The sequence below is a fragment of the Schistocerca piceifrons genome, chromosome 1, assembly GCF_021461385.2.
Source record: "Schistocerca piceifrons isolate TAMUIC-IGC-003096 chromosome 1, iqSchPice1.1, whole genome shotgun sequence".
Lineage (NCBI taxonomy): Eukaryota > Metazoa > Arthropoda > Insecta > Orthoptera > Acrididae > Schistocerca > Schistocerca piceifrons.
Window position 1 is genome coordinate 1,093,734,441 of NC_060138.1, and position 24,554 is coordinate 1,093,758,994.

Sequence of the window (24,554 nt, forward strand, 5' to 3'; positions counted from 1 at the left end):
GTAGGACATGTTCTGAGGCATCAAGGGATCACCAATTTAGTATTGGAGGGCAGCGTGGAGGGTAAAAATCGTAGGGGGAGACCAAGAGATGAATACACTAAGCAGATTCAGAAGGATGTAGGTTGCAGTAGGTACTGGGAGATGAAAAAGCTTGCACAGGATAGAGTAGCATGGAGAGCTGCATCAAACCAGTCTCAGGACTGAAGACCACAACAACAACATCTTCTTGTGCAAGCCCCCTCATCTCTGCATTACTGCTGCAACTTACACCCACTTGAAAGTGCTTACTGTAGTCAGGTCTTCTCGACCTCTACAACTTTCACCCCCACCCCTCCCATCCTTTCCTCCTCTATCAAATTGATGATACCTTGATGTTTTAGGATGGGTCCTAACAACTTACATTCTTGTTTTACTCAAGTTGTGGCATAAATTCCTTTCTTCACCAGTTAGATTCAGTACCTCTTCCATAGGTACACTATCTACCCATTTGATTTTTAGCATTCTTCTGTTAGTACTACATTTCAGAAGATTATATTCCCTTTCTCTTTGTTCAGAAGAGACTTCCTTAATCTTCATTTTATACAACATGTTCACAAATTTCTCTCTTTCTGAACTGCTTTTCTTATATAGTGTAATTCCCTCCCCCCTCCTTCCTTTTGCCATTTATTGTCCACATTAAACAATGACCAGTCCAAGGAATTAATAAGCATTGTCTTTTATGAAGATTTGAGAGGAGCGAAGATCACAATAAACTTTCAAGATTACTTAGCTTGTCATGTTGAGATGGCTCCAGTTCTTGTCTGGGGGTCGAGTTACTGAATCTGAAAATCTAACATCAGGTCCTCATGGTTGGTTTGAACTAAGTAAATTGTAAGATTGTTGTTGCAGAATTTTTTACATAAATATATTTTCCGCTGATTTTCTCACAGTTTTTTATATCATACAGTATTTTGATTTTTCATGTTAACAAAGCCGAAATTACATTGTTCGCACCTATTACACAAAAATATGTCTGATCACATCAGAGGCAAGCTTACAAGTTGGTGCAATTAATGGCCTCTTGCTCTGAATGTAGAAAAATGTGAGTTAATGTACATGAGTAGGAAAAACAACTGCAGTAATGTTTGAATACAACATTAGTAGCAACCTGCTGGACACAGTCATGGTAATTAAGTATCTAGCCATTAATATTGCAAAGTGATATGAAGTGGACTAATCACATAAGCGTGGTAGTAGGGAAGACCAATGTATGACTTTGATTTATTGAGAAAATTTTAGTAAAGTGTGGTTCATCTATAAAGGAAACTGCATATAGAATGCTATTGTTCATGTCATGTTAGAAGGCGGCCCAATTTTCAGCTGTTCTGCGCATTCCCCTTCACTAGCCACAGGCGGCCAATAATATTCATTCTCTTCCTGAGCAACTGGCAGTGTGTTACAGCTTGAGAGCGAGAATATCACACCTACATGCTACACTGTTGCCACACTTTGTGACAACTGAATTATTCATTCAGCTATCAATTTCTTTGTTTCTTTTTTTTCTTGCAGCAATATAGCTGTGAATGTGTATCTTGTAAATGTTTAAGTGCTATGAAAAAAAAGTCAGTTGACGGTAATAAACGTGAAGTGCTTCGCAAGCAGGTGAGGCGGATTATTTACCATGTTTATAACTTTTTCAAATGTTAATTTAAAAGCAGGTCTCCTACTGTTGATATTGGAAAACACAAGAATGGACTCCAGAATCATGTGGTGTTAGCAAGAGAACTGTAAAGAGTATTGTAAAGAGAATTGTGAAGAGAATTGTAAAGGAAAGTGCCACCTAGAAATAGTTGGTTTCATGTTGCCTGGAAAGCATCGAAATTGCAAGGGACCTGTAACACAAATGGATAGTTTTAACAATGATGTTTTAAAGTACTCCATGTGACTGATGAATGCTCAACATAACAAAAACTTGTTGCTGTTATGAAGGCTTCAGTGGTAAGCGCTTCGTCAGGGTAAAGAATTTTAAAAGACGTTGGTTCTAGATATGTTAATAAGAGTTTTTAGTTTAAAGAAGGGACCTAGGTGCAGCATGAACAATATCCCATATAAAGAGTCACGATTCAAGAGGAGGAGGTAGTTCAACAGTGTATTAGCTTGATGAAACATGGGTCAATTAGAATCATTCCAAGATGATCTGCTGGAAAATGAGTGATGGTACTGCCAGTTTTAAAGTTCTCAAAGGGATAAGTTCTCGGATAATTATTCTGCATGCTGACTCTTCTTCTGGTTTTATTTCTGAGAATAAACTTGTATTTGCTTGCAAGAAAAACAGCAGTGATTACCATTCGGCAATGAACGCTGCCAGTTTTGTGATGTGATTCACAATTTTTGTCATACCTTGCTTCGAAGTTGGTCATTGCCAGTTATAATTCAGCTGTTATAGAGAAAACATCAAATACAAACACAAAAAAAACAGATGTTTTTCTCTGGCTTAAAAATAAAAATATTAAGCACCGTATAAACCAGACTCGTGCCAATCTCCTGCAGATGACAGAATGTACAGACTTTACTTCTTTGCACGTGAATGGGATCACGCAGTTTTGCATTTACCCATGTATCACTGTCATTGTGGCCCCATGGAATTAATTTGGGCAAAGGGTTTTAATGCTATGTGGCAGGAGGGAAAAAAAGAAAAAAGAAAAAAGAAAAAAAAATTCAAGATACAGTGAATCGCTTGTGCATGAGGCACTAGACAATGAGGCAACGAACAACATCCCACCTGTAACGTGGCCACATTCTCTGTGGTATACTGAAACGCTTCAGAAAGAACTTGACAGGGAAGCGATGACGGATATAAGCCTTTAACCTATCATCGTAAATTTAAAATCAGATTGGTCGGAAACAGACTCAAATTGAAGTGATGATTCTATTACGATGTAGACTTTGGAGAAAAGTAATACTATTTCTTAGTTTTAAAGATTCGTCGTCTAAAGAATATGTTTGTCAACATATCAGTTGCATACATAATAATGAGAACTTTGTACCCTTTTGATTATGCAGACTATAATGTTCAACATATTGTCCAAAGAGAAGTTAAGCTTCTCCCACCATTTTGTAAACATCTGTCATTTTTCAAGGTACGAACTGTATAAGGCCCTAAAACAACAGTAACTGTTACTCGTCGAGATATTGGTGGTTTTCGGCATTATCGATCAGATTCCCTGGAGTTATTCGTAGATGATGGTTAATTGCTTGTTCAATGGGTTATAAATGTGGTCTCTTACTGTAATATCAAACCTGTTAGTTTACACTCATAATGCCTGTTAACAACTAGAAATATGACAGCTTACTGACCATTTTTACGATAGTCTCTTACATTAATCTTTTCTACCACTAATTCCTTTTTTTACCATCACACACACACACACACACACACACACACACACACACACCTTACGCCTTTCTAAAAATTCTATTGAGCAGAAGCAGTTGTCAAGCAGATATAATGATTTTGGTTTGTGCTTGAAGTTAATTTTGTTGTGTATTAAATTTTTACTTATAATGCAGTTCAAATCGCAATAAATGGTAATTATTGAAAGCAGTTTCAATGTCATTTTGAGAAAAATTGTACTTCACGTTTTCACAAAGCTGTTTCAGCTGTTCTCGTCTCCCGACGTCACGCAGAGTAAATCTGTGAAGCAGTGGATGCGAATTAATGACGTGAATTAATATTTATCTCATGATGATAGATTGAAATTGGTTTTAATATTTATCATTCCCCTCATAGATTTGAAAGTATAATACAGTATACCGTAGGCAGATGAGCCTGACTGTTATCCTCCGCAGCAGTGCAGTACGGCAATGTGTACTTTGTTTGCCCGCTCTCTGCTGCTGCGCAATCGCAGTTCTCATCCCCCAAACTTCCTTTGCGCTCCGCCTCTATATGCGGAAGCGCAGTCCTAGGTGACACGGACTTCAGTGTGACTTATTCTCAAATACTGCTTTTGGGATCCCTTCCCGTCACCAGTTCGGTTAAAGGACGATATTGAAGCAATTCAGAGATGGGTTGCTAGATTTGTTATTGGTAGGTTTGGTCAACACTTGACTGTTGCGGAGAGGCTTTGTGAACACAAGTGGGAATCCTTGGAGGAAGATGACATTCTTTTCATGCAACATCATTGAGAAAATTTCTAAAACACATTTGAAGCTGACTGCGGAATGATTCAACTGTTGCAAACATACATTTTGCAAAAGGACCACGCAGATAAGAGAGATTAGGGCCTGTATGGAGGCATATAGATAGTCATTATTCTCTCTCTCAGTTTTTGAATGGAACAGGAATGGAAATGAGTAGTAATAATAAAAGGTATCCTCCACTGTGCACCACATGGTAGCTTGTGGATTATGTATGTGGAAATAAATGAGGAAGTAGCTGCTGCCCCCCTCCCTCTCCCCCCTGTTGTTGTTGTGGAGACTGGTTTGATGCAGCTCTCCATGCTACTCTATCCTGTGCAAACTTCATCATCTCCCAGTACCCACTACAACCTACATCTTTCTGAATCTGCTTAGTGTATTCATCTCTTGGTCTCCCTCTGCGATTTTTACTCTCCACGCTGCCCTCCAGTACTAAATTGGTGATCCCTTGATGCCTCAGAACATATCCTACCAACTGATCCCTTCTTCCAGTCAAGTTGAGCCACAAATTTCTCTTCTCCTCAATTCTGTTCAATACCTTCTCATTAGTTACGTGATCTACCTATCCAATCTTCGGCATTCTTCTGTAGCACCACATTTTGAAAGCTTCTATTCTGTTCTTGTCCAAACTATTTATCATCCATGTTTCACTTCCATACATGGCTACACTCCATACAAATACTTTCAGAAACGACTTCCTGACACTTAAATCTATACTCGATGTTAACAAATTTCTCTTCTTCAGAAACACTTTCCTTGCCATTGCCAGTCTGAATTTTACATTCTCTCTACTTCAACCGTCATCAGTCATTTTGTCATCGGGTGTACTGCCGGTAGTCTGTGTCTTCCCAACACAATATTTCGACATCTTAACTTGGCATCTTCATCAGGTGTTCCCTGAGACCGGTTGACGAGCTGACCTAGTCCCACACATCGCCCTGGCATAAATATGGGACTAGGTCAGCTCGTCAACCGGTCTCAGGGAACACCTGATGAAGATGCCAAGTTAAGACGTTGAAATATTGTGTTGGGAAGACACAGACCACTGGCAGTACACCCGATTGTACAAGATGACAACAAATTGCTGGGAAAGTCTTAGAAATTATTTTAGTTATTTTGTTCCTCAAATAGGAAAACTCACCTCCTACTTAAAGTGTGTCATTTCCTAAACTAATTCCCTCAGCAACACCTGATTTAATTCGGCTACATTCCATTATCCTCATTTTGCTTTAGTTGATGTTCATCTTATATCCTCCTTTCAAGACACTGTCCATTCTGTTCAACTGCTCTTCCAGGTCCTTTGCTGTCTCTGACAGAATTACAAAGTCATCGGTGAACCTCAAAGTTTTTATTTCTTCTCCGTGGATTTTAATTCCTACTCCAAATTTTTCTTTTGTTTCCTTTACTTCTTGCTCAATATACAGATTGAATGACATCGGGGATAAGGTATAACCCTGTTTCACTCACTTCCCAACCTCTGCTTCCCTTTCGTGGCCCTCGACTCTTATAACTGCCATCTGGTTTCTGTACAAATTGTAAATAGCCTTTTGCTCCCTGTATTTTACCCCTGCCACCTTCAGAATTTGAAAGAGAGTATTCCAGTCAACATTTTCAAAAGCTTTCTCTAAGTCTACAGATACTAGAAATGTAGGTTTGCTTTTGCTTAATCTCTTTTCTGTGAGAAGTTCTTAGGGTCAGTATTGCCTCACGTGTTCCAACATTTCTACGGAATCCAAACAGATGTTCCCCGAGGTCAGCTTGTACCAGTTTTTCCGTTTGTTTGTAAAGAATTCATGTTAGTATTTTGCAGCCGTGACTTAATTAAACTGATAGTTCAGTAATTTTCACATTTGTCAACAAGTGCTTTCTTTGGGATTGGAATTATTATATTCTTCTTGAATTCTGGGGGTATTTCGCCTTTCTCGTACATCTTGCTCACCAGATGGTAGAGTTTTGTCAGGGCTGGCTCTCCCAAGGCTGTCAGTAGTTCTAATGGAATGTTGTCTACTCCCGGTGCCTTGTTTTGACTCAGGTCTTTCAGTGCTATGTCAAACTCTTCACGCAGTATCTTATCTCCCATTTCATGTTCATCTACATCCTCTTCCATTTCCGTAATATTGTTCTCAAGTACGTTGCCCTTGTATAGACCCTCTATATACTCTTTCCACCTTTCTTTCTGCTTTCCCGTCTTTGCTTAGAACTGGCTTTCCATCTGAGCTCTTTGTATTCATACAAGAGGTTCTCTTTTCTCCAAAGGTCTCTTCAGTTTTCCTCTAGTCAGTATCTATCTTACCCTTAGTGAGATATGCCTCTTCATCCTTATATTTGTCTTCTAGCCATCCCTGCTTAACCATTTTGCGCTTCCTGTTGATATCGTTTTTGAGACTTTGTATTCCTTTTTGCCTGCTTCATTTACTGCATTTTTATATTTTCTCCTTAAATCAATTAAATTAAATATCTCTTCTGTTAACCACGGATTTCTACTAGTCCTCGTCTTTTTACCTACTTGATCCTCTGCTGCTTTCACTATTTCATCCCTCGAAGCTACCCATTCTTCAACTACTGTATCTCTTTCCCCCGTTTTTGTCAATCGTTTCCTAATGCTCTCCCTGAAACACTCTACAACCTCTGGTTTTGTCAGTTTATCCATGTCCCATTTCCTTAAATTCCCACCTTTTTGCAGTTTCGTCACTTTTAATCTACAATTCAAAACCAATAGATTGTGGTCAGAGTCCATATCTGCCCCTGGAAATGTCTTACAATTTAAAACCTGGTTCCTAAATCTGTGTCTTACCATGTTGATCTATCTGAAACCTTCCAGTATCTCCAGGCCTCTTCCATGTATACAACCTTCTTTCATGATTCTTGAACCATGTGTTAGCTATGATTAAGTTATGCTCTGTGCAAAATTCTACCATGCGGCTCTTTCATTTCTTACCCCTATCTATCACATACAGCAAATTTGTGGGCCTGTATTGAAGGCCTCTTACTGCTCTTCTTTTTGTGGGCAATCAAATTCCTTCTCTTAACCCATAACACCAATACCTCATTTTCCTCACCCATTTCAGTAGTTAGCACTATGCTCATGTGCTTCACACACTTAATGCACTTCTTCAGTGTTATACCCTTATGCCCTTGTATGTAGAGAAATCTAATAACTGACTAAATTTCAGAAGTACAGTTCTTTTTTAGTAACACACTATCTGGGTGCTATAACTTGATGTGATAACTGAAACTTCTGGGTATCTGCTATGTTATTTTGACATATTTCCACTAACATTCATTGTCCTTTGATCATTGTTTTTGAGTGACTTGATTCCAAGCCTAAAGTGTTATTCCAGGAGGACTGTGAAACACCCATGTGTGTTCACTGTATACTCGATGTTTAACTTGAAGTCCAGTGTTAACTTTTTCCATTACGAAAGCACCTTTTACTGTCGTGAAGAAATTTTTCTTAAATCCTAACATCATGATGTCTATTTCCCCATCCAGTTGATCAAGAACACTTGGATTATTTAAACAGATTACATGTTATAGGAATCAGGAGAAGTCTTCAGAAAGTACTGTGTGTCTTATGATTGTTTCTGTCATATTATTCATTCAGTCAGAAACTGATTTAATAGCAGAGGGTAGTTTTACATCCGCAGTATTATAGTGGGTACATATTAAGTATGGAGACAAATTCCAGGGGTAATCCATGACAGGAAAAGGGCAAAAGTGTTAATATAAACATAAATGTTGATATTAATGGTGGGTGTGTGATAAAGCTGTTTAGCCGTCGTCATTAAAGTAGGCTGCTGTAGGTCTCTCTGTACATGTCACCCCTCATCTCCTACAGCCTTGCAGTATTACTGTGTCAAGTACTGACTGGCCTGTTGTCACAATTTGATACTTCCCTGTGTTTGTCTTTGCTTTGTTCTGTGAACTCATTCTGTTTTACATACAGTTTTCAGTGATACTGAAGAGCAACATTCTGTGTTGCTAGCCCACATCATCTTGGTATATACTGGGACTGAATCAACATTAGAAAAGAAACTGAATATATGATATCTAATGTCTTAAATTTTTCAACAAACTTGCTTAGGATGAGGGAAGAGCAGTGCAGTGTGTTAGCGATATTGTAGCTTCTTCAGAGCCTGTAGACATGAATGCTATCTTCTGTCCACCATGAGGAACTAGATTTACTCAAACAGATGATTTTAATGAATAAGTGGTCCACGGGACTGTGTTCGAATACTACTATGAAAGATAGTAATACTGTGGTTGCTAAATCTGTGTATAAATACAATATAAAATTATGAGGGCTTGGAAAAAACCATTCAGCCACTTCTAAATGACATTGGTTTTAAGTCCAGAAAATGTGATGATGGGGACAGATTTCTTAGAGATCAGAGGGATACTGCATCTCACTGTATGTTTGTGGGCTATACATTAATTGCATAGAGAGGAAATTAGGCCTATGATTTGTTTGTACAGAACCTGGTGTTTGCATAACCATTTGCAGAAATAATTTTGGCAAGGCTCCAAGAGAAATGATGGTTTGAAAATATCAGCAGGCACTTTTGTGCAGTGAATATCAATGTTTTGGGTGATGGATGTTGCGATAAAAAGTGTGTAAGAGCTGCTAATATAATCCGTTCAAGTGGTAGGAAATATTCTTGGTCACATTAAGGTAAGCCGTCAGAACAAGAATCCTGGCAGTGGCATGCAAGTTCTCCTTTGCTGCTGTACATGTACAAGAAAACCTTGTTCATAGGTGACTCAATATGGTAACGATGTCTCGGACGTTACCAAAATTAATTTTATAGTTTTCTTAACAAATCGTTCATTGGGAGTTTCTACGCGGTTGAATAGGATGTGAATTCATCAGCAACATCATTTGCTGTTGCACAGGTGAAACAGTTTCGCACTTCATAGTTATTTAATTTTTTGTTTTGGAATTTGAGGATAATCGTTCCTTTTTTTTTTTTTTTTTTTTTTCTTCAATCCATTAGTGTTTCTGGCATGTTCAACAGTTAAGCTAAAAATAATATTTCTTAGAAATTTCTGGTAGTGTTAGATTCTTTCCCTAAACAAGTGGCAGTTATTTTCTTTTGGGAAGTAACATATCATATTGTAGAGTATAAATACAGATGTATGACTTTTTTCAGAATGTTTACTAACATTGGAAATTATCACTAAGTGGCAATGCTGTAAGGCAGAGAACTAACATTGATCTGCCTATTTTTGTGACAGCCGTTATAGTACTGGTATATTACACCATACATTAATTACTTGGTATTAATTTCTTTCATGTTCCAAAAGATTTTCAGAGTGGCTCCCATGTGGCGCATTGCAAACATTTACATGGCACATCGTGGATTGTCTCACTTTTCAAATGTTTTGTTTGGTAGCCAAATAATGTCACAGCCTACATGAGCATGTTGTTCAAGGGTCTGTACTTCAGCAAGTGTTCAGTACACAAAACTTTAGTTGGATGCACCAATGTAAAACTCGAGGAGATTTAAGTCTAGTGGACAAGGCTGCTACGCACGAGGACTGTTGATGAACAGTGAGATGGAAGTGGCCTTGTGCTCCAACGCACATTGGCCATCTTGCCTGCCATTTTGCTAAAGGCACATTCCTTAGTAAAATACCCAGAGTGTTCAGTACGAAATTAACATGTATGTTTATTATGGCATTGTGGGAAGACAGATGGTCCATGTAGGTACTCACCAGTAATCCTAATCCTGAACTGTTGCTGATGCAGTGATTTAACCATTCCTCCGGCCACAGATGACAGTTGTGTAGGCTTATGATTAAGTAGTACCATGTAATATGTAGTGTAATATACTAGTACTAATTGCTTCGTTGCAGACATGCATTGATATAAACGTTTTTGATTTTGTCTCCTTACTTAATATTCACCGTGCAATCATGAGAGATATCTATGTGATGATACGCATTATTTTTCTGCTTTATTGCCTAGTTTGAGTTTGTCATTACAGATTAAATGTGTGTGTCTTAATAGCTACATAGGTTGCACCGATGGAAATTAAATATCAACTTGTGGAAATATATTGACTAAACCATTTGCTTGACATGAAGAGTTGTATGTATTCTTACTTTTTTTCATACAAAGCTTTATACACTGCATGATTGTTTGCTTGATACATATTTGGCTGCACTACTCTGCTGTAATGTTATGCTTTGCCTTTCGTGACTGCATCGTCATCGCAATCGCACGTCACAGCCACCGCACGGTCCCATGTCTTATATTGCAGCAGGGGCTATGCCTCCCCCACCCCCTCGAAGTGCGCCCCCCCGACAGCCGCCCGCGTACAGCGTGGCTGCGCAGATGGCACGCCTGCAGAGACTAGGACGGGCGCACTCTCACGAGGGCGTCACCGCTGTACCCACTGTCCCGACACCGCACTCGGTGGGTTACTGCAGCACCAATGATCTGGACGATGATGGTATGTGTGAGCTCCATGCAGGACTTCCAGTAATGGAAATATGGGACAGAAAGGAGGCTAAAGTTCAAGATGAAACTGTGTGTGTGTGTGTGTGTGTGTGTGTGTGTGTGTGTGTGTGTGTGTGTGCAGAGTTGTTGTTTATCTATTTAGTAGTTCCCTAATTATCTTGGTTTAGATTTTTATCGTAGTTACAACCCGAAAATGAAATTTACTCATTGTAGTTCTGAGACTGAATGCACTCAATACTTCATTTGTCTTTGCACTTTTCAGAATCCAAATGGCGTTAGTATTCAGTTTGCATTATTCAAAGACTTTTTAAAAAATCACGAAGGAAAGAAAATATATATCATGATATATCTTTCTGTAACAATTAATGTAAATGACAAACAAAAAAGAACAGTAGCTTCTGCTTACAGCATTCTTTTCAAATTAATACAATGGAAATGTAAATTGTGTTAATATTTTACATCCAATTTTTTTCACATCAAGGAAATATTTATTTTCTGCATAGAATTCAAGATTTATCCCCTAACAGTTCTCACACCATTTAACAAAAGAATATGCTCGTTCTTAACAAAGTGTTTCTTTCTAAGCCATATTTGATACATCTATAATGTTCACATCATTCTAAAGAATACTTATTTCATTTTTCCAGAGTGTTGCTTTTATTGTTAAAAGTAGCATTATGTGGTTGTTACAATGGATAAATGTGTGTTCAAGTTCCTGAACAGTGAAAGATATTCCAATACTTGGTACATTATTCTAGAAAAAGTCTTCAGTTTCTGTTAGACATTCAGTTCAGATATGAAAACCTAAGTAGCCTAGAAGTACATAATTTCAGGATTTCAGGTAGCTTTCAAAAAATAGACAAAGAATGTTCACAACAATTATGTTGATTTAATAACTTTATGATGCACACTACAGTAGAGTAGTGGCTTCAGAATGCCTATAAGCTAAAACTGAACTACAGATTGGATGACGTAGAAACTGTGAACGAAGAATTATAAAGAAATGACTGGGCCACTAACAAATGATACTCTTGGAAATTAAGAAGTAGTGCTGAAATAAATCAGAACATAGAAAGTATAACAAACAGTAAATAAGGAGAGATCGATAGCCTTTGGTAATTTATACATTGTTGGTGACAACATTTAACTAAACAGATCCTCAAATACTTAAAAAAAAAACTGGACTCAAGTGTTCACGGAAGATTTACAGAGAAATGACATAATAGAAGAAGAAACGATGGTTAGAGTAATTTTTTTTAAAAAAAAGTGTTACAAATATGATGATTCCAAAGCAGTAAAGATAAAGGAATTTTGGCAGGAAAGTAAAACAGCAAAAAATAGAGAACTAAATTTAATACATGATCCTCTGAAAGCCTACAAAGGACAAGGAGTGCACGGGGAGGGGGGGGGGGGGGGGGGGGTATTTTATGAAGTTGATTTTTGGAAAGCTAACAAATTTTGATAATTGCAATTGAAGGAGGACAGGCCACGTGTGTTTCAATCAGCTGATGATTAAGATACCAAATCCTAGAGCCATTTAAAAAGAAGTGCAAGGAATGTGAATGACAATATTAAAGAAACAGTTTATCCAATTTTTTCCTCCATGTAACTTCTGTAGTGGTAACTTTTCATTCAAATATAAATCCCTAACAGTAGAACATGAGTTTGAAGAGTGCAACCCTTTTGCATACACCTTTATTGTAACTGTTAGTTGTGTTTAAACCTGCATTTTAAGCCTTCCTGCAGTTCACTAATACTGTTTAAAAGAAATTTTGTGCCAGCTCCCACATTCAGCACATCACATATTTTATCCTGGATTTTATTCTTTTGTTTTTTCAACATTTCAATTAAATACTTATAGTTCGGTTTTTATTGTCATTAATATTGGTGTGTGTGTGTGTGTGTGTGTGTGTGTGTGTGTGTGTGTGTGTGTGTGTGTGTATTGATAATTGGAGCACTCTGTAAATATAAACTGTATATTTGTATGTACTTGCATGTTGGCGTGCATGTAATGTGTGTATTGCTGATGTTCCACAGGAATGCTGCATTGTCTGCAATTTGTTGGCATGAGCATGTTCACACATCGCACCACCTGTGCCTGATTCCTTCCCCCTGACTTACCTTTCCCTCTTCAGTATAAGTACTCAACCATAAAAATACTGTGTTTAAAGAGTTTTTGTGACTGTAAAAAAAGGTAATTACTTTTTTCCCCCCTCCAGCAATCAACAAGGTAGTGTAAATTTAAGCACAGTGAAGTTGTATTCTTCTGTGGTATTAAACTGAGAGATGTGGAAAGCATTTTGCAGATTATTGTGGCCTAAATTTGAGTAATCACAAGAACATTGTTTAGGTGTGTTTGCATCATATAACATTGTTTTTCATTTTAATGAATTACTACAAAAGTAAATACGTTAGAACTTAGTGGATGACTGTGTCACAAGGGTAGTGAAATATTGAATGAGAATGCAGTCTGCAGTCACATTGATTAGAGCACCATTTTTACCATTGGTAACATTTTTATTATTGGGACTGTCTGCAGACTGAAGGGACACAATAAATTATGTAAATTGATGGTGGGGAGGAGGGAAGAAGGAAAGGAAAAGGAAGGGACTATTGATGTCAGCTGCACTGGGACTTTATGGGGAATCAGTGACAATGAATGAAAATTTATGCTGGACCAGTATTTGAACCCAGGATCTCCTGCTTACTAGGCACCCGCATTAACCACTGCACCATCCAGACACAGTGTCTATCATAGTTGTGGGGCTATCACGGCACATCTCTCAGCCGACCCACATTCCCACCTAGTGACACGTATCTGCAGGTCATCAGGCGTAATTGTGCAGATGGTGGATTCATTGCCCATCTGGGTGAGTCTTGTTATGTCAATATGCGGTGTGGTGTCTGTTCTGTTTCATGTTGTTGTCAGTTTGTCTGTTGGGATACTGAATCAATAGAAAAAAAAGGACTGAACTGAAAAAGAACCTTTTTGCTGGATTTTAAATACTTCATAGATTTGGCAACTGTTTCCACAAACTGCATAGACTGAGAATAGCGACAGAATTTTTTTTGTATTTCTTAATTATGCAAGAAATTCTTGCTCCCTATAAAACAGATTTTGTTGTGGTAATAGCTGTAATCAACATTTTTACTGCATATTTACTTGAAATGTCCCCAAGTTTTCAGATCTCTAATAATTTAATTATCTCAAAAGTGGTATGTCAGACTACTATAGTTGTATCGTGAAGTTTCCTGGTATAATAAGTATTCTATGAGATTCTGGGATTGCAGACAGAAATGTCGACGTCCTGTTTCAATATTTCAACTGGCAATCAAGACAGCCATCATCAACTTAATTTTAAAACTAGCTGGTTGGGAGTGTAACAAACAGATGCTTGGGAGCAACAAATCATCTTTCCTCTCCACCACACTCTCACATAACAACTGCAATTTATCATTTATCAGCAACTAATTACCAGTTTATATCGCCAGCCTGTTCCATTCCTTTTGTGTCCCTCTGGGCATGGATGGTCTAAAGGTTCATATGATAAATTTCATATCTCTTATTTCCCTATGAAATACTTGTAATTGTTGCCCTCTTCTTGTTATGATGATATCATCCCTCTTTCTTTTAAAAGATACATTTCCTTTCTTATGGTGGCTGCAATATTTTGTTAGAATTTTGATAGTGATTTGTTGTGCCTTTCCTTGCTGACTCTTCATGTTGGCACTTGGGTACCCAAGTTTTATATCTCTGGAAGTTTTTGCAAGGTGGACATTACCTTCAGTCTGAAATTGTAAACATTTCTTACAAGTAACTGTATGTCACCTTTTCATTCCTGCATTGCACTATACAGGGTGTTACAAAAAGGTACAGCCAAACTTTCAGGAAACATTCCTCACACACAAATAAAGAAAAGATGTTGTGTGAACAAATGTCCGGAAACGCTTAATTTCCATGTTAGAGCTCATTTTAGTTTCGTCAGTATGTTCTTCCACCTACGCTCATTGGAGCACATTATCATTATTTCATACGGGATACTCTACCTGTGCTGCTAGAACATGTGCCTTTACAAGTACGACACAACATGTGGTTCATGCACGATGGAGCTTCTGCACATTTCAGTCAAAGTGTTCGTACGCTCGTCAACAACAGATTTGGTGACCGATGGATTGGTAGAGGTGGACCAATTCCATGGCCTCCACACTCTCCTGACCTCAACCCTCTTGACTTTCATTTATGGGGGCATTTGAAAGCTCTTGTCTACGCAACCCCGGTACCAAATGTAGACTCTTCGTGCTCGTATTGTGGACGGCTGTGATACAGTACGCCATTCTCCAGGGCTGCATCAGCGCATCAGGGATTCCATGCCACGGAGGGTGGATGCATGTATCCTCGCTAACGGAGGACATTTTGAACATTTCCTGTAACAAAGTGTTTGAAGTCACCCTGGTACGTTCTGTTGCTGTGTGTTTCCATTCCATGATTAATATGATTTGAAGAGAAGTAATAAAATGAGCTCTAACATGGAAAGTAAGTGTTTCCGGACACATGTCCACATAACATATTTTCTTTCTTTGTGTGTGAGGAATGTTTCCTGAAAGTTTGGCCGTACCTTTTTGTAACTCCGTGTATAGTGCAATTCAAACAGTAATTCTCATATATCAGTCTTTTTTATTTGGCAGCTGTATGGTGATGAACGGAGACCTCTATTACCGTAATTTTTTCCTGGCATGTCCACTTAGCAAATTGCCCTAGTAACATGACGCCCGTTGCCAGAAGTAATGTCCTTACCGAATTTCTTAGAGCACCTATACATGTACCATGTACCACAAGGAGATGCATCTTTACTACAGAAAATACACGACTCATTTTTTTGCCCACTTTGGTATATATTATCAATGGAATACCCATCTTTGCGATATGTTTGCCTTTTTGTGTTGTATTGTTTGCCCATCTTTCCTATTTTTACTGAAACTTTAAGATTATCCTTGCAACACCACTTGTAACTTTGTTTGTGAATTCTTCTTATGTAAAATTCAGTAACTACATTAAATGTTATGCCATCTGCCTTTAACTTTTCTGTATTGTTGTTATTGCTTAATAAACTGAGCTTATCCAAGTTCCTACTTTACTTGTAACAAGGCATCAGTGTTCATTTATCAGAGTACATAATTCATTTCGTGTGTGGGTTTTTTTATATATATACAAACATGAGTGAATACTCTTGTCATGCAGAGTGATGTATCATGTTGTTTGGTTATAGAGAGAAGCAGATAACTACACTAAAGCTGGATCTGTGTAAAAAAAGTTCTCGAGAAGTAGTTACTGATGCAGCATCAAAACAAAGAGGGCAATATGTATAATTCAAAACAAAATGTTACTGGATTTTCTCATTTTGAGAGAACTGAAGGGTGATCTGTTTAATGTTAAAAATCATCCAGCAGCCAAGATCGCATAAAATATTCTTTCTTTAAAACAACTGGTTTTAACAGACTGTGCTCTCATCTTCAGGTATTATTAAATATTACTGTTTTGTATATAGAAGTTATAAAGGAAATAAAATATCTTCGCAGTAATGAAGGAACTGCTGGCCAAGTAGATTTTTTTTAAATATAAGGACAAAGGGAATGTCACACTGTAAAAGGAAAGTCAAAGCTTTGGAGAATATTGAATCAGAAAACGTGTAAACGTGTGTGTGTGTGTGTGTGTGTGTGTGTGTGTGTGTGTGTGAGAGTGAGTGAGTGAGTGAGTGAGAGAGAGAGGGGGGGGGGATGGGGGGGGGGAGAAGTCTTTGTGGAATATGAGTTGAATGAGTGACAACAAATCTGATAGCAAGTGAGTTTTAAAATGCAAGAAACTTAGAGTGTGTTGTTTTTTTAATTCCTCATTTTTGTTCGTTTTCGTTCATTGAATCTGTTCGGGGCGGACGTCGAAAGACATTCGTTTAAGTTCATTGTTGATCGATTAGCTCAGTTTTTTTATTACAGAGGACTGCTAACCCTCTGACCGAACACGCTGAGCTACTGTGCCGGCTACATGTAAGACTTACGAAGGTTGTTCTGACTACCGTGGGGGGGGGGGGGGGGGGTGAGATTGTGGAAAAACAGTAAGCAAAAACTTCTGTGCAAAGTAATTTAAGTTGTGTATGTTAATACTCTGGCATATTAGCAGAAAATACGCTATAGTTACAACTTAATCTGCTTCTTCAAAGTGTTGTGCACTTTTTTTGCCATATCAGCTGATATTTATCCTAGGAACTCGTGTTGGATATAGGAAAGAAGAGAGCTTGTTTTCCCTGTTTATCTATGTGCACTTACAATATTGTGAAGAGCTATTTGCTTTTATAAATTTGGTGATTATCATTTCTCTCCCAATCCTTTTCCAAATATTGTGAAGAGCTATTTGATTTTATAAATTTGGTGATTATCATTTCTCTCCCAATCCTTTTTCAATTATTGTGAAGAGCTATTTGATTTTATAAGTTTGGTGATTATCATTTCTCCCCCAGTCCTTTACCAGCCATTTCCGAGTGGGAAAGCAAGAACATCTAGAAAAATGTCGGTACAGTTTTTTCACTGTCTGTGGCACACTACAAAGTGTAGATATTAGGTTTAGGCCTTAAGAGACAGGTTACTGCAGCCAGTGTGTCTCCATCCTCTGATGATAGCAGAAAGATTGATTTTGCTATGTGTATGAAAGTTACATAAACTAACATCACATGTTATTTCCAATAGAACAGTTTTTATATAAATATGAAGCAGCATTGTAGTTAATATATTTTACTGTCCTGAATGGTTTGTGAGTTACTAGTTGACATAAAAATAATGCCAAAATGAACAACAGACAAGACGTTGTCAAGTAAAGAACGTCTGCTTGTGTCTTGATATATAAGGGGCATTCAAATGAAACCCGGTCACTAGTGTAAAGTGATGGTAATGATTTTATTAACTCAAAAATGTAGTTATACACAGTACACATAATCAAAAATAGTCACCAAAACTTTTGGGCCATTTATCCTAATGCGACACTAGCCGGTCAATTCCATTCTCGAAGAAGCTAGTAGGCTGCTGTCGGATCCAGGCTTGTATCCAGTCACACACTTCATGGTCTGTTGTGAATCGATGTCCGCGAATAGCATGTTTTAGAGGTCTAAACACATGGAAGTCACACGGTGAAAGATCAGGATTGTACAGTGGATATTCCAACATTTGACACCGAAACTGCTTCAATGTCATCGTCACCGCATTGGCCATGTGTGGGCGGACATTATCATGCAGGAGGATAATGTGATTGGAAAACATGCCTCGATGTTTCAACTTGATGACTCGTCTAAGGATCTGTAAAGTGGCTTGATAACGCTGGGTATTGATGGTGGTTCCCTGTTCAAGAAACTCGACAAGCAGTGGGCACTTGTGGTCAAAAAAGGACAACATAACCTTACCAGAACTGGTGTGCATGGCCTTTGATTTCTTTGGAGGCGGTGAAATCATATGTTTCCACTGCTTACTCTGACACTTGCCTTCCAGTTCAAAATGGTGACACCATGATTTGTTACCTGTGACAATATGCAACAGAAAGCCGTATTCCTCCTCATGGTAATGTTGCAGATGACTCAAAGACAGCACCATTCCAGTATTGTGCTGTTCGGCTGTCAGTTGGAAGGGAACCGGCTGCGCACAGATTTTTCCAAAGTTCAAGCATTGATGCATTATGGTGTGGGGGTGCCCATGCTAATACCCAGTAACCGAGGGATCTTGTTCATGGTGATTTTGTGGCTGTCCAAGACTAAATCATTCACTTCCGCAACCATTTCTGGTTTGCTGACACGATGAGCCTGTCCAGGATGAGCATCGTCTTCCAGTGACCTGTGCTCCTCAAGGAATTGTGTGCGCCATTCCACAACACTTGAATGACTCGGACTGTACTCGCCGTACACAGCCTTCATCTGTCAATACATTTCAGGCCTCCAACTCCCTCTGCTGCCAAAAATCGAATCACTCCTTGTTGTTCCTGCTTACTCGCTTGTTTGTTCAGTAGTGAATGATAACTTGTGTGACCACCTTCTCTTCAGCGTGAAACCACACTAGCACTATGCAACATCAAATGGTGTGCACGTGTCAGTCTCTCTACCAACAGATGGCATCACCATACCTGCAGTTACGTGGTGCCACCTTACATGTAAGGCAAAGGTAGATAAACTGACCAGGTTTCATTTGAATAAACCTCATGTATGACTAACATTAATAGATATTTCTGCATACCAGATTCAAAAAATCAAGTTAAGAACTTTGATCTCAAGAAGTGAACATTGTGTCAGAACTTTAGAAGCCAGTAATAACTGCTCTGTTAATCATTGTTCATGCACCTATTGGGTGGAAGTTGATATAAGAAAACATACCTGAGAAAGGGTAGAGTTGCCATAACTGAGCAAGTAAAATAGAAATAAATATTTTTTATTAGTTTTAGGCTAATATTCTGATTTATCTCCATTTACTAAGAATATTGCTTTTTACTTACTGTAACAATTGTGCTTTTAATTATATTTTTAAATTCTTAGGTTTGCTGTTAACAAAGAATGACTTCCCTATTGTCAGAGTTGAACTAATTGAAGGAGATATGCCAATTTGAGTTTCAGTAGTGATGTTTGATATTGTATTTTTTTTTTTTCTTTTGTGCATGATGTTATTGTGATAAAAATTAATTTATTCACAATTATGTTTGTTTTTCAGATGATGACGGTGCACAAGTATCTGCAGTGTGAATTATTTTCCATATGGTTTACATTCTCCTATCTTCATCTCACTGAGTGACATTGTTGAGAGTATCACAGATGAGTGCCAGATAGTGAAGAAAAGGGGATTGTGATGAGTTTTGTAAAGAATAGCTACTGCACATCGGGAGAAAATGATAGTACATATTGTCTTTGCGTTCCCCTGCAGTTGTACTTATTGTCCTGTTTTTTAGTTGCGTACACAAGTGTGTTTACAGCAGTTAAGCATTCAGCAAATAGCAGTCAGTGAACAACCATACATTGCCTTCTGACTGTGTGGACAGCTTTTATTATTCTGTGGCCAGTATGGCAGGGAGCTTGCATGTTATAATTTCTTCTGTGTACTTTGTTCTATTTTGCCCCTGTGTTTGGAATGATATCTGAGAGATCAGTAAATCCAAATGCCATAAAAATTTGGCATTTCTTTCACAGGGTTATCACTGCTTGTGATAATTTCGCATGCTAAAATTTACAGTTATTCATACTCAGCATTCATTATTGTTTTAAATGATGAATTATTATCAAAATGTGTGTTTGTGATATCTGTACTATGATATAAATACTTGTAAAAATAATTTTTACGCACTTTAAATATTATAATTATTTGCTGTACCAATTACAGCATTGCATCAGATGTAAAGGATGATATGACTTTGAAAAATGTTTACAATTCTGATCTGTAAAATAACTGAATATATTTTTGTCTTACATGTTGCAGTAGATAAATGTGACTGATAAAACTATGTTAGAATGAGCAACAGTTAAGTGTAGTATGAATATCAACAAGCAAATATTGTGCATTAATGTCATCTCAAATTTTTCATTAGCTTTTTAATACAGTGTAAATAGCCAAGTGATAACAAATCTGAATACAAATGAGATTATTTGTCTTATTTACAACTTTTCATAAACTGAAAGTTATTTGTTCATTGTACAAAATGACTCTTTATATGTTGAAACATATGAGTATTGTAGTGAATAGTTGTAAAAAGTGACTTGTTCCAAAGAATCTACTCCAGGAATATTTTAAATTCTTTTTCCTTTTTTTTTTGTTCAAATTTAGGAATTAAATGTATTTACAGGTAACAATTTTTTATTAATGTGTACAAGAACTCAAAATAATAAGTGACAATTTCCTGAGATCTGTCGAATATGCGCTAGCAGCTAAATTACTTTGAAATTGAGCTGTCAGGCGTTTGTACAATTGCTCTCAAATGCTGTGTATGCCATTATCAAAAGATCTTTACTGTGTAGTATTTGCATTCTCTGTTGTGTAGTTATGTTCATATCATATTTAGATCACCAGATCATCAATGTGCAATGTATTTAACATATTTACTATATTATCACTTTATGGCAGATGGGAAATCATCTCAAGACTTACATGTGTACATATAGATTAAAAGAAATATGTGTGTTATTTGAAATTTTTGTATGTCTGCCTACTGTGTGAAAAGAGAGGGACGTTTTGCCTAGTCGTGTCGTGCTGTAATATTTTGATAACATATTTGGTGGTATATTTTTCATTATATATGTATTATGAAACTTTGTCTATTTAGGTATGTGTAGAATTTGGATGTCATAATATGGTATAAATATCTGTAGGTCAGTCCCAAATTTATATATATTGACTGTTTTAATTGAGATGAACATTTGACATTTTAAGAGCAAACTGAAACTAACTTTCAAAATACTAGTACTCCAAAAGAAAATAAGAACATTAAAATGAAATGATGTGATGGCTAGTTTTATCTTTTTGCTCTGGAGTGCCAGCAAAGTAAAAACTTTGTTTGTGTGATTGTTATATGCCAGTGCACATTTTTATTTATTTTGAATTTTATACATCTGTGGCTGTGGTTGATACACACACCATAAATGGTCATAATAAGAGGAACACGTGAAAATTGAGTGCCAGTGCTGAAGTAGCTATGCAGCTTTATCCAGGCCAATATTAAATGTATTCCAGGTGAATTACAGATTCAATGCACACATTTACACTTTATGCGATATTGCTCCTAGATTTCCTTTTTGTTACTTATAGTTTTCTGTGTAGAGTAGCGTTATTGATTGTTTGCACAGATCCCAATCACAGATGGAGAAATGGTCATACTCATTGCATTTTAATATTTATAACAAAGTTTGGACTGTTGCTGGCTTTACTCCAGTGAGTTTGGTGCTGTTTATACATGTGTGATTTTTTTTTTTTTTTTTTTTTTTTTTTTTTTTTTTTTTTTTTTTTTTTTTTTTTCAGATTTGTATATAACTTACTCTACATGCTATTAAGATATTTTATAATATTCATTGGGAAGTGAAAGCAAACCTTATAAGCAGGAACGTTTAATTTGCATAACACAACTAGTTCTAAGTTTTGAGTTAGAACATTTTGTACCAGAATTTCTACTATTACATCTGACACAAAATATTAAGTAAATGCTGGTGTTATAGTTAAAATGTTTCTCTGAAAGGCAGAATTTCATGTTCTCAAATCAGTTTGTGTTTCAGTCTTTCATTCATATATATTTTAGGCACCAAACACCATCAGATTACTACATATATCTGTGGTATGTAAATTGTGTCATCTGTATAACAGCACTAAAATAATTCACTATACTGTGCTTCAAATGAAAGATACTTATAGATAAGATTTTTTTTCTGAAAGAAGATAAACAGAAAATTTTTTGTCATGTTCAGTTCCATTTTCATAAAATAGTTAATGATGTCAGTCTTAATAACTGTCTATTTTTCCCAGATGTATTACTAGCTGTGGCTATGACACGTTCACCTCGTGCATGTACTTTGGGTATTTCAGTGATTGTCTGTAGGCTGTATTGTATAGAATGGTAAATCCTCCGAAAATGACGCACACATGCTATTAACAGTGAAACGCCACTTTCATGTACTCTCTGTTTCATCCATTAGTGTTCCATATAAATATATATCAATGTCAATGTGATGAAATCCTTAAGGAATATTACTACAAAAATGTAAGCCATATCAGAACACCTGATGGTGCAGATAGGGAAGATATGTTGTCACCACTGTAAGTTACAGCAGCTTTTTGAGTTGTATGATCCAATGAAGCACTGATTATTGTATTCTACGAGAAATGACAGTGTTAAGTACCTGCATGTATCATTTTATCTGTTTGTCAGTTATTATTTAATTATGTTGAAAATGTTATAACTTTTATACAAAGTTCTACCTTATCACAATGATTTTCAGATATTTTGAGGCATCCTTCTGTCTTTTTTTTGTTTCCACGTGAATATTGCATTTCCATTATTTGCATTTGTGATCATAGCCAATTATATATGAAAATGTTTTTATTTTCATAGCTTATAACAGATTCATATGATAAAAATGTTGTATGTATTTGTCCAATTATATGTGTTTAGCTCCTTTAGCTAATCATCTCAGTCGGGCCCTTTCTGGTGGTCCAGTATTTACTGTACAAAATAAATCCTAGTAATTATGTGTCAGAAATGGTTTTAATATCCAAAATGTGTCTCCATACACATCCTAACCCTTATCAGTATTTGGTAGTGTAAGGTTTCATGGTTTTTTCATCCTTTTATTTTGTGTTAATTATAAAGACATAGTTATCTACAACAGTTTGTGGCATTTGAAATGATGGGTTCATGCACTGTAACTACACGACTCTCTCTCTCTCTCTCTCTCTCTCTCTCTCTCTCTCTCTCTCTCTGTCTGTCTGTCTGTCTGTCTGTCTGTCTGTGTGTGTGTGTGTGTGTGTGTGTGTGTGTGTGTGTGTGTGTGTGTGTGTTTGTTTTACAAAAGGTTGTTATACAGTTTTAGAAGGTTATGTGGAAGGGAAAAGGAAGCGAGGAAGGAAGAGACTCCAGATACTGCATGACATGATGGACGGTAGAAAATACAAAAGAACTTAAGAAGGAAGCAATGGATCACAGAAAATGGAGAGACAAAGGATCTGCTAATATAGCAGATAACTGAGGATGATGATGATGATGATGATGATGATGATGATCATACACCATAAGCACCTTATAACATGTTGCACAGAATCATTGGACGTTCTCATGACTTTAAGCCACAAGACGTAGTTCCTGTGAAGTAACACAGTATATGTCAATGGTTGGGTGCACATTCAAGTGTATTTGTTATTCATAACAATTGTCATAAATAACAATGCTTTTGTAGGCCTGGCTGACAACAGTTTAGGTGCTATTAAAGTTTGTAAAGTGAGTATCATGTTTACTATCTGCTTTTTGCCTCCGAGTACATTATATATTTTGAATCTTCTTTTTTTCCTTGAAGGCATCTTTTAATTTGTCGTATGTGATAAATGTTTTTATTGAAGTTACCTATTAAGTTAACATTATTTTCCTATTTTAAAAATAATGTCAATACTGTTTTCCAAAATTATTGAACTTTTATATAATTTATTTTATTAGGTTGCATAGAATTGTCCATATGGAGAAAAGAAGTTATTAGACAGATCCCATGAAACTGCATGTCCTTACAATGAGAAAGTATTAAGAGAATTATCAGAAGAAGAAAATTAATCACAGTTTAGTGAAACAAAGATATGAGAGGAAATTTTTGAAGAAAAAAACCACAACCTTGATTCCAATCAATCATTATAGGGAACCATGAAAACATACAGGTGTGAAATTTGAAACGATGGCTGTCAATTACAAAACTCGTTCTCTGGTGTGTGTGTGTGTGTGTGTGGGGGGGGGGGGGGGGGGAGAGAGGAGGAGGGAGATACAAAAAAGGAAACAGACATGTTTTACTATGACTGACAAAATTGTGGACAATACACTCAAGTGGATCAAAATAAAACAAAGTTTAATATGCACAACACACGCTCTGCAGATGGAACACAAAACCAGATACAAAGGCTCTCATTTCTGAGAGATGAAAAGAGAAGAGGACACACAAATTACTGTGAACCATGATTCGGATGGCACAGGAATTTTATGAGCACTCTTTAAATACAAGTGCTACTGCTTTTTGCTTTTATTTGACAGCTTGGGGACCAGTAATGGGAGAAAACAAAATGACAATGTTCCACTTAGTCCTGGACTTCCATCAAGAATATGTCAACTTTTTTTGTCAATTAGTGTAAGTGATTTTGTCACTGCTGGTAAGTGCCAAAACCA

At 36.9% G+C, this 24,554-nt stretch overlaps 1 protein-coding gene across 1 annotated transcript in view; it reads left to right on the forward strand.

Moving 5' to 3' along the window:
• LOC124775692 (rap guanine nucleotide exchange factor 2) overlaps window positions 1–21,606 on the forward strand; it is a 422,124-nt gene extending 400,518 nt beyond the window's left edge. The window contains exons 23-24 of the mRNA XM_047250523.1: window positions 10,440–10,631; window positions 19,373–21,606. Of these exons, the coding sequence (XP_047106479.1) occupies window positions 10,440–10,631; window positions 19,373–19,404 (224 nt within the window). The 3' untranslated portion in view covers window positions 19,405–21,606. The remainder of the gene's footprint in view (window positions 1–10,439; window positions 10,632–19,372) is intronic.
• The last annotated feature ends 2,948 nt before the right edge of the window (window positions 21,607–24,554 follow it).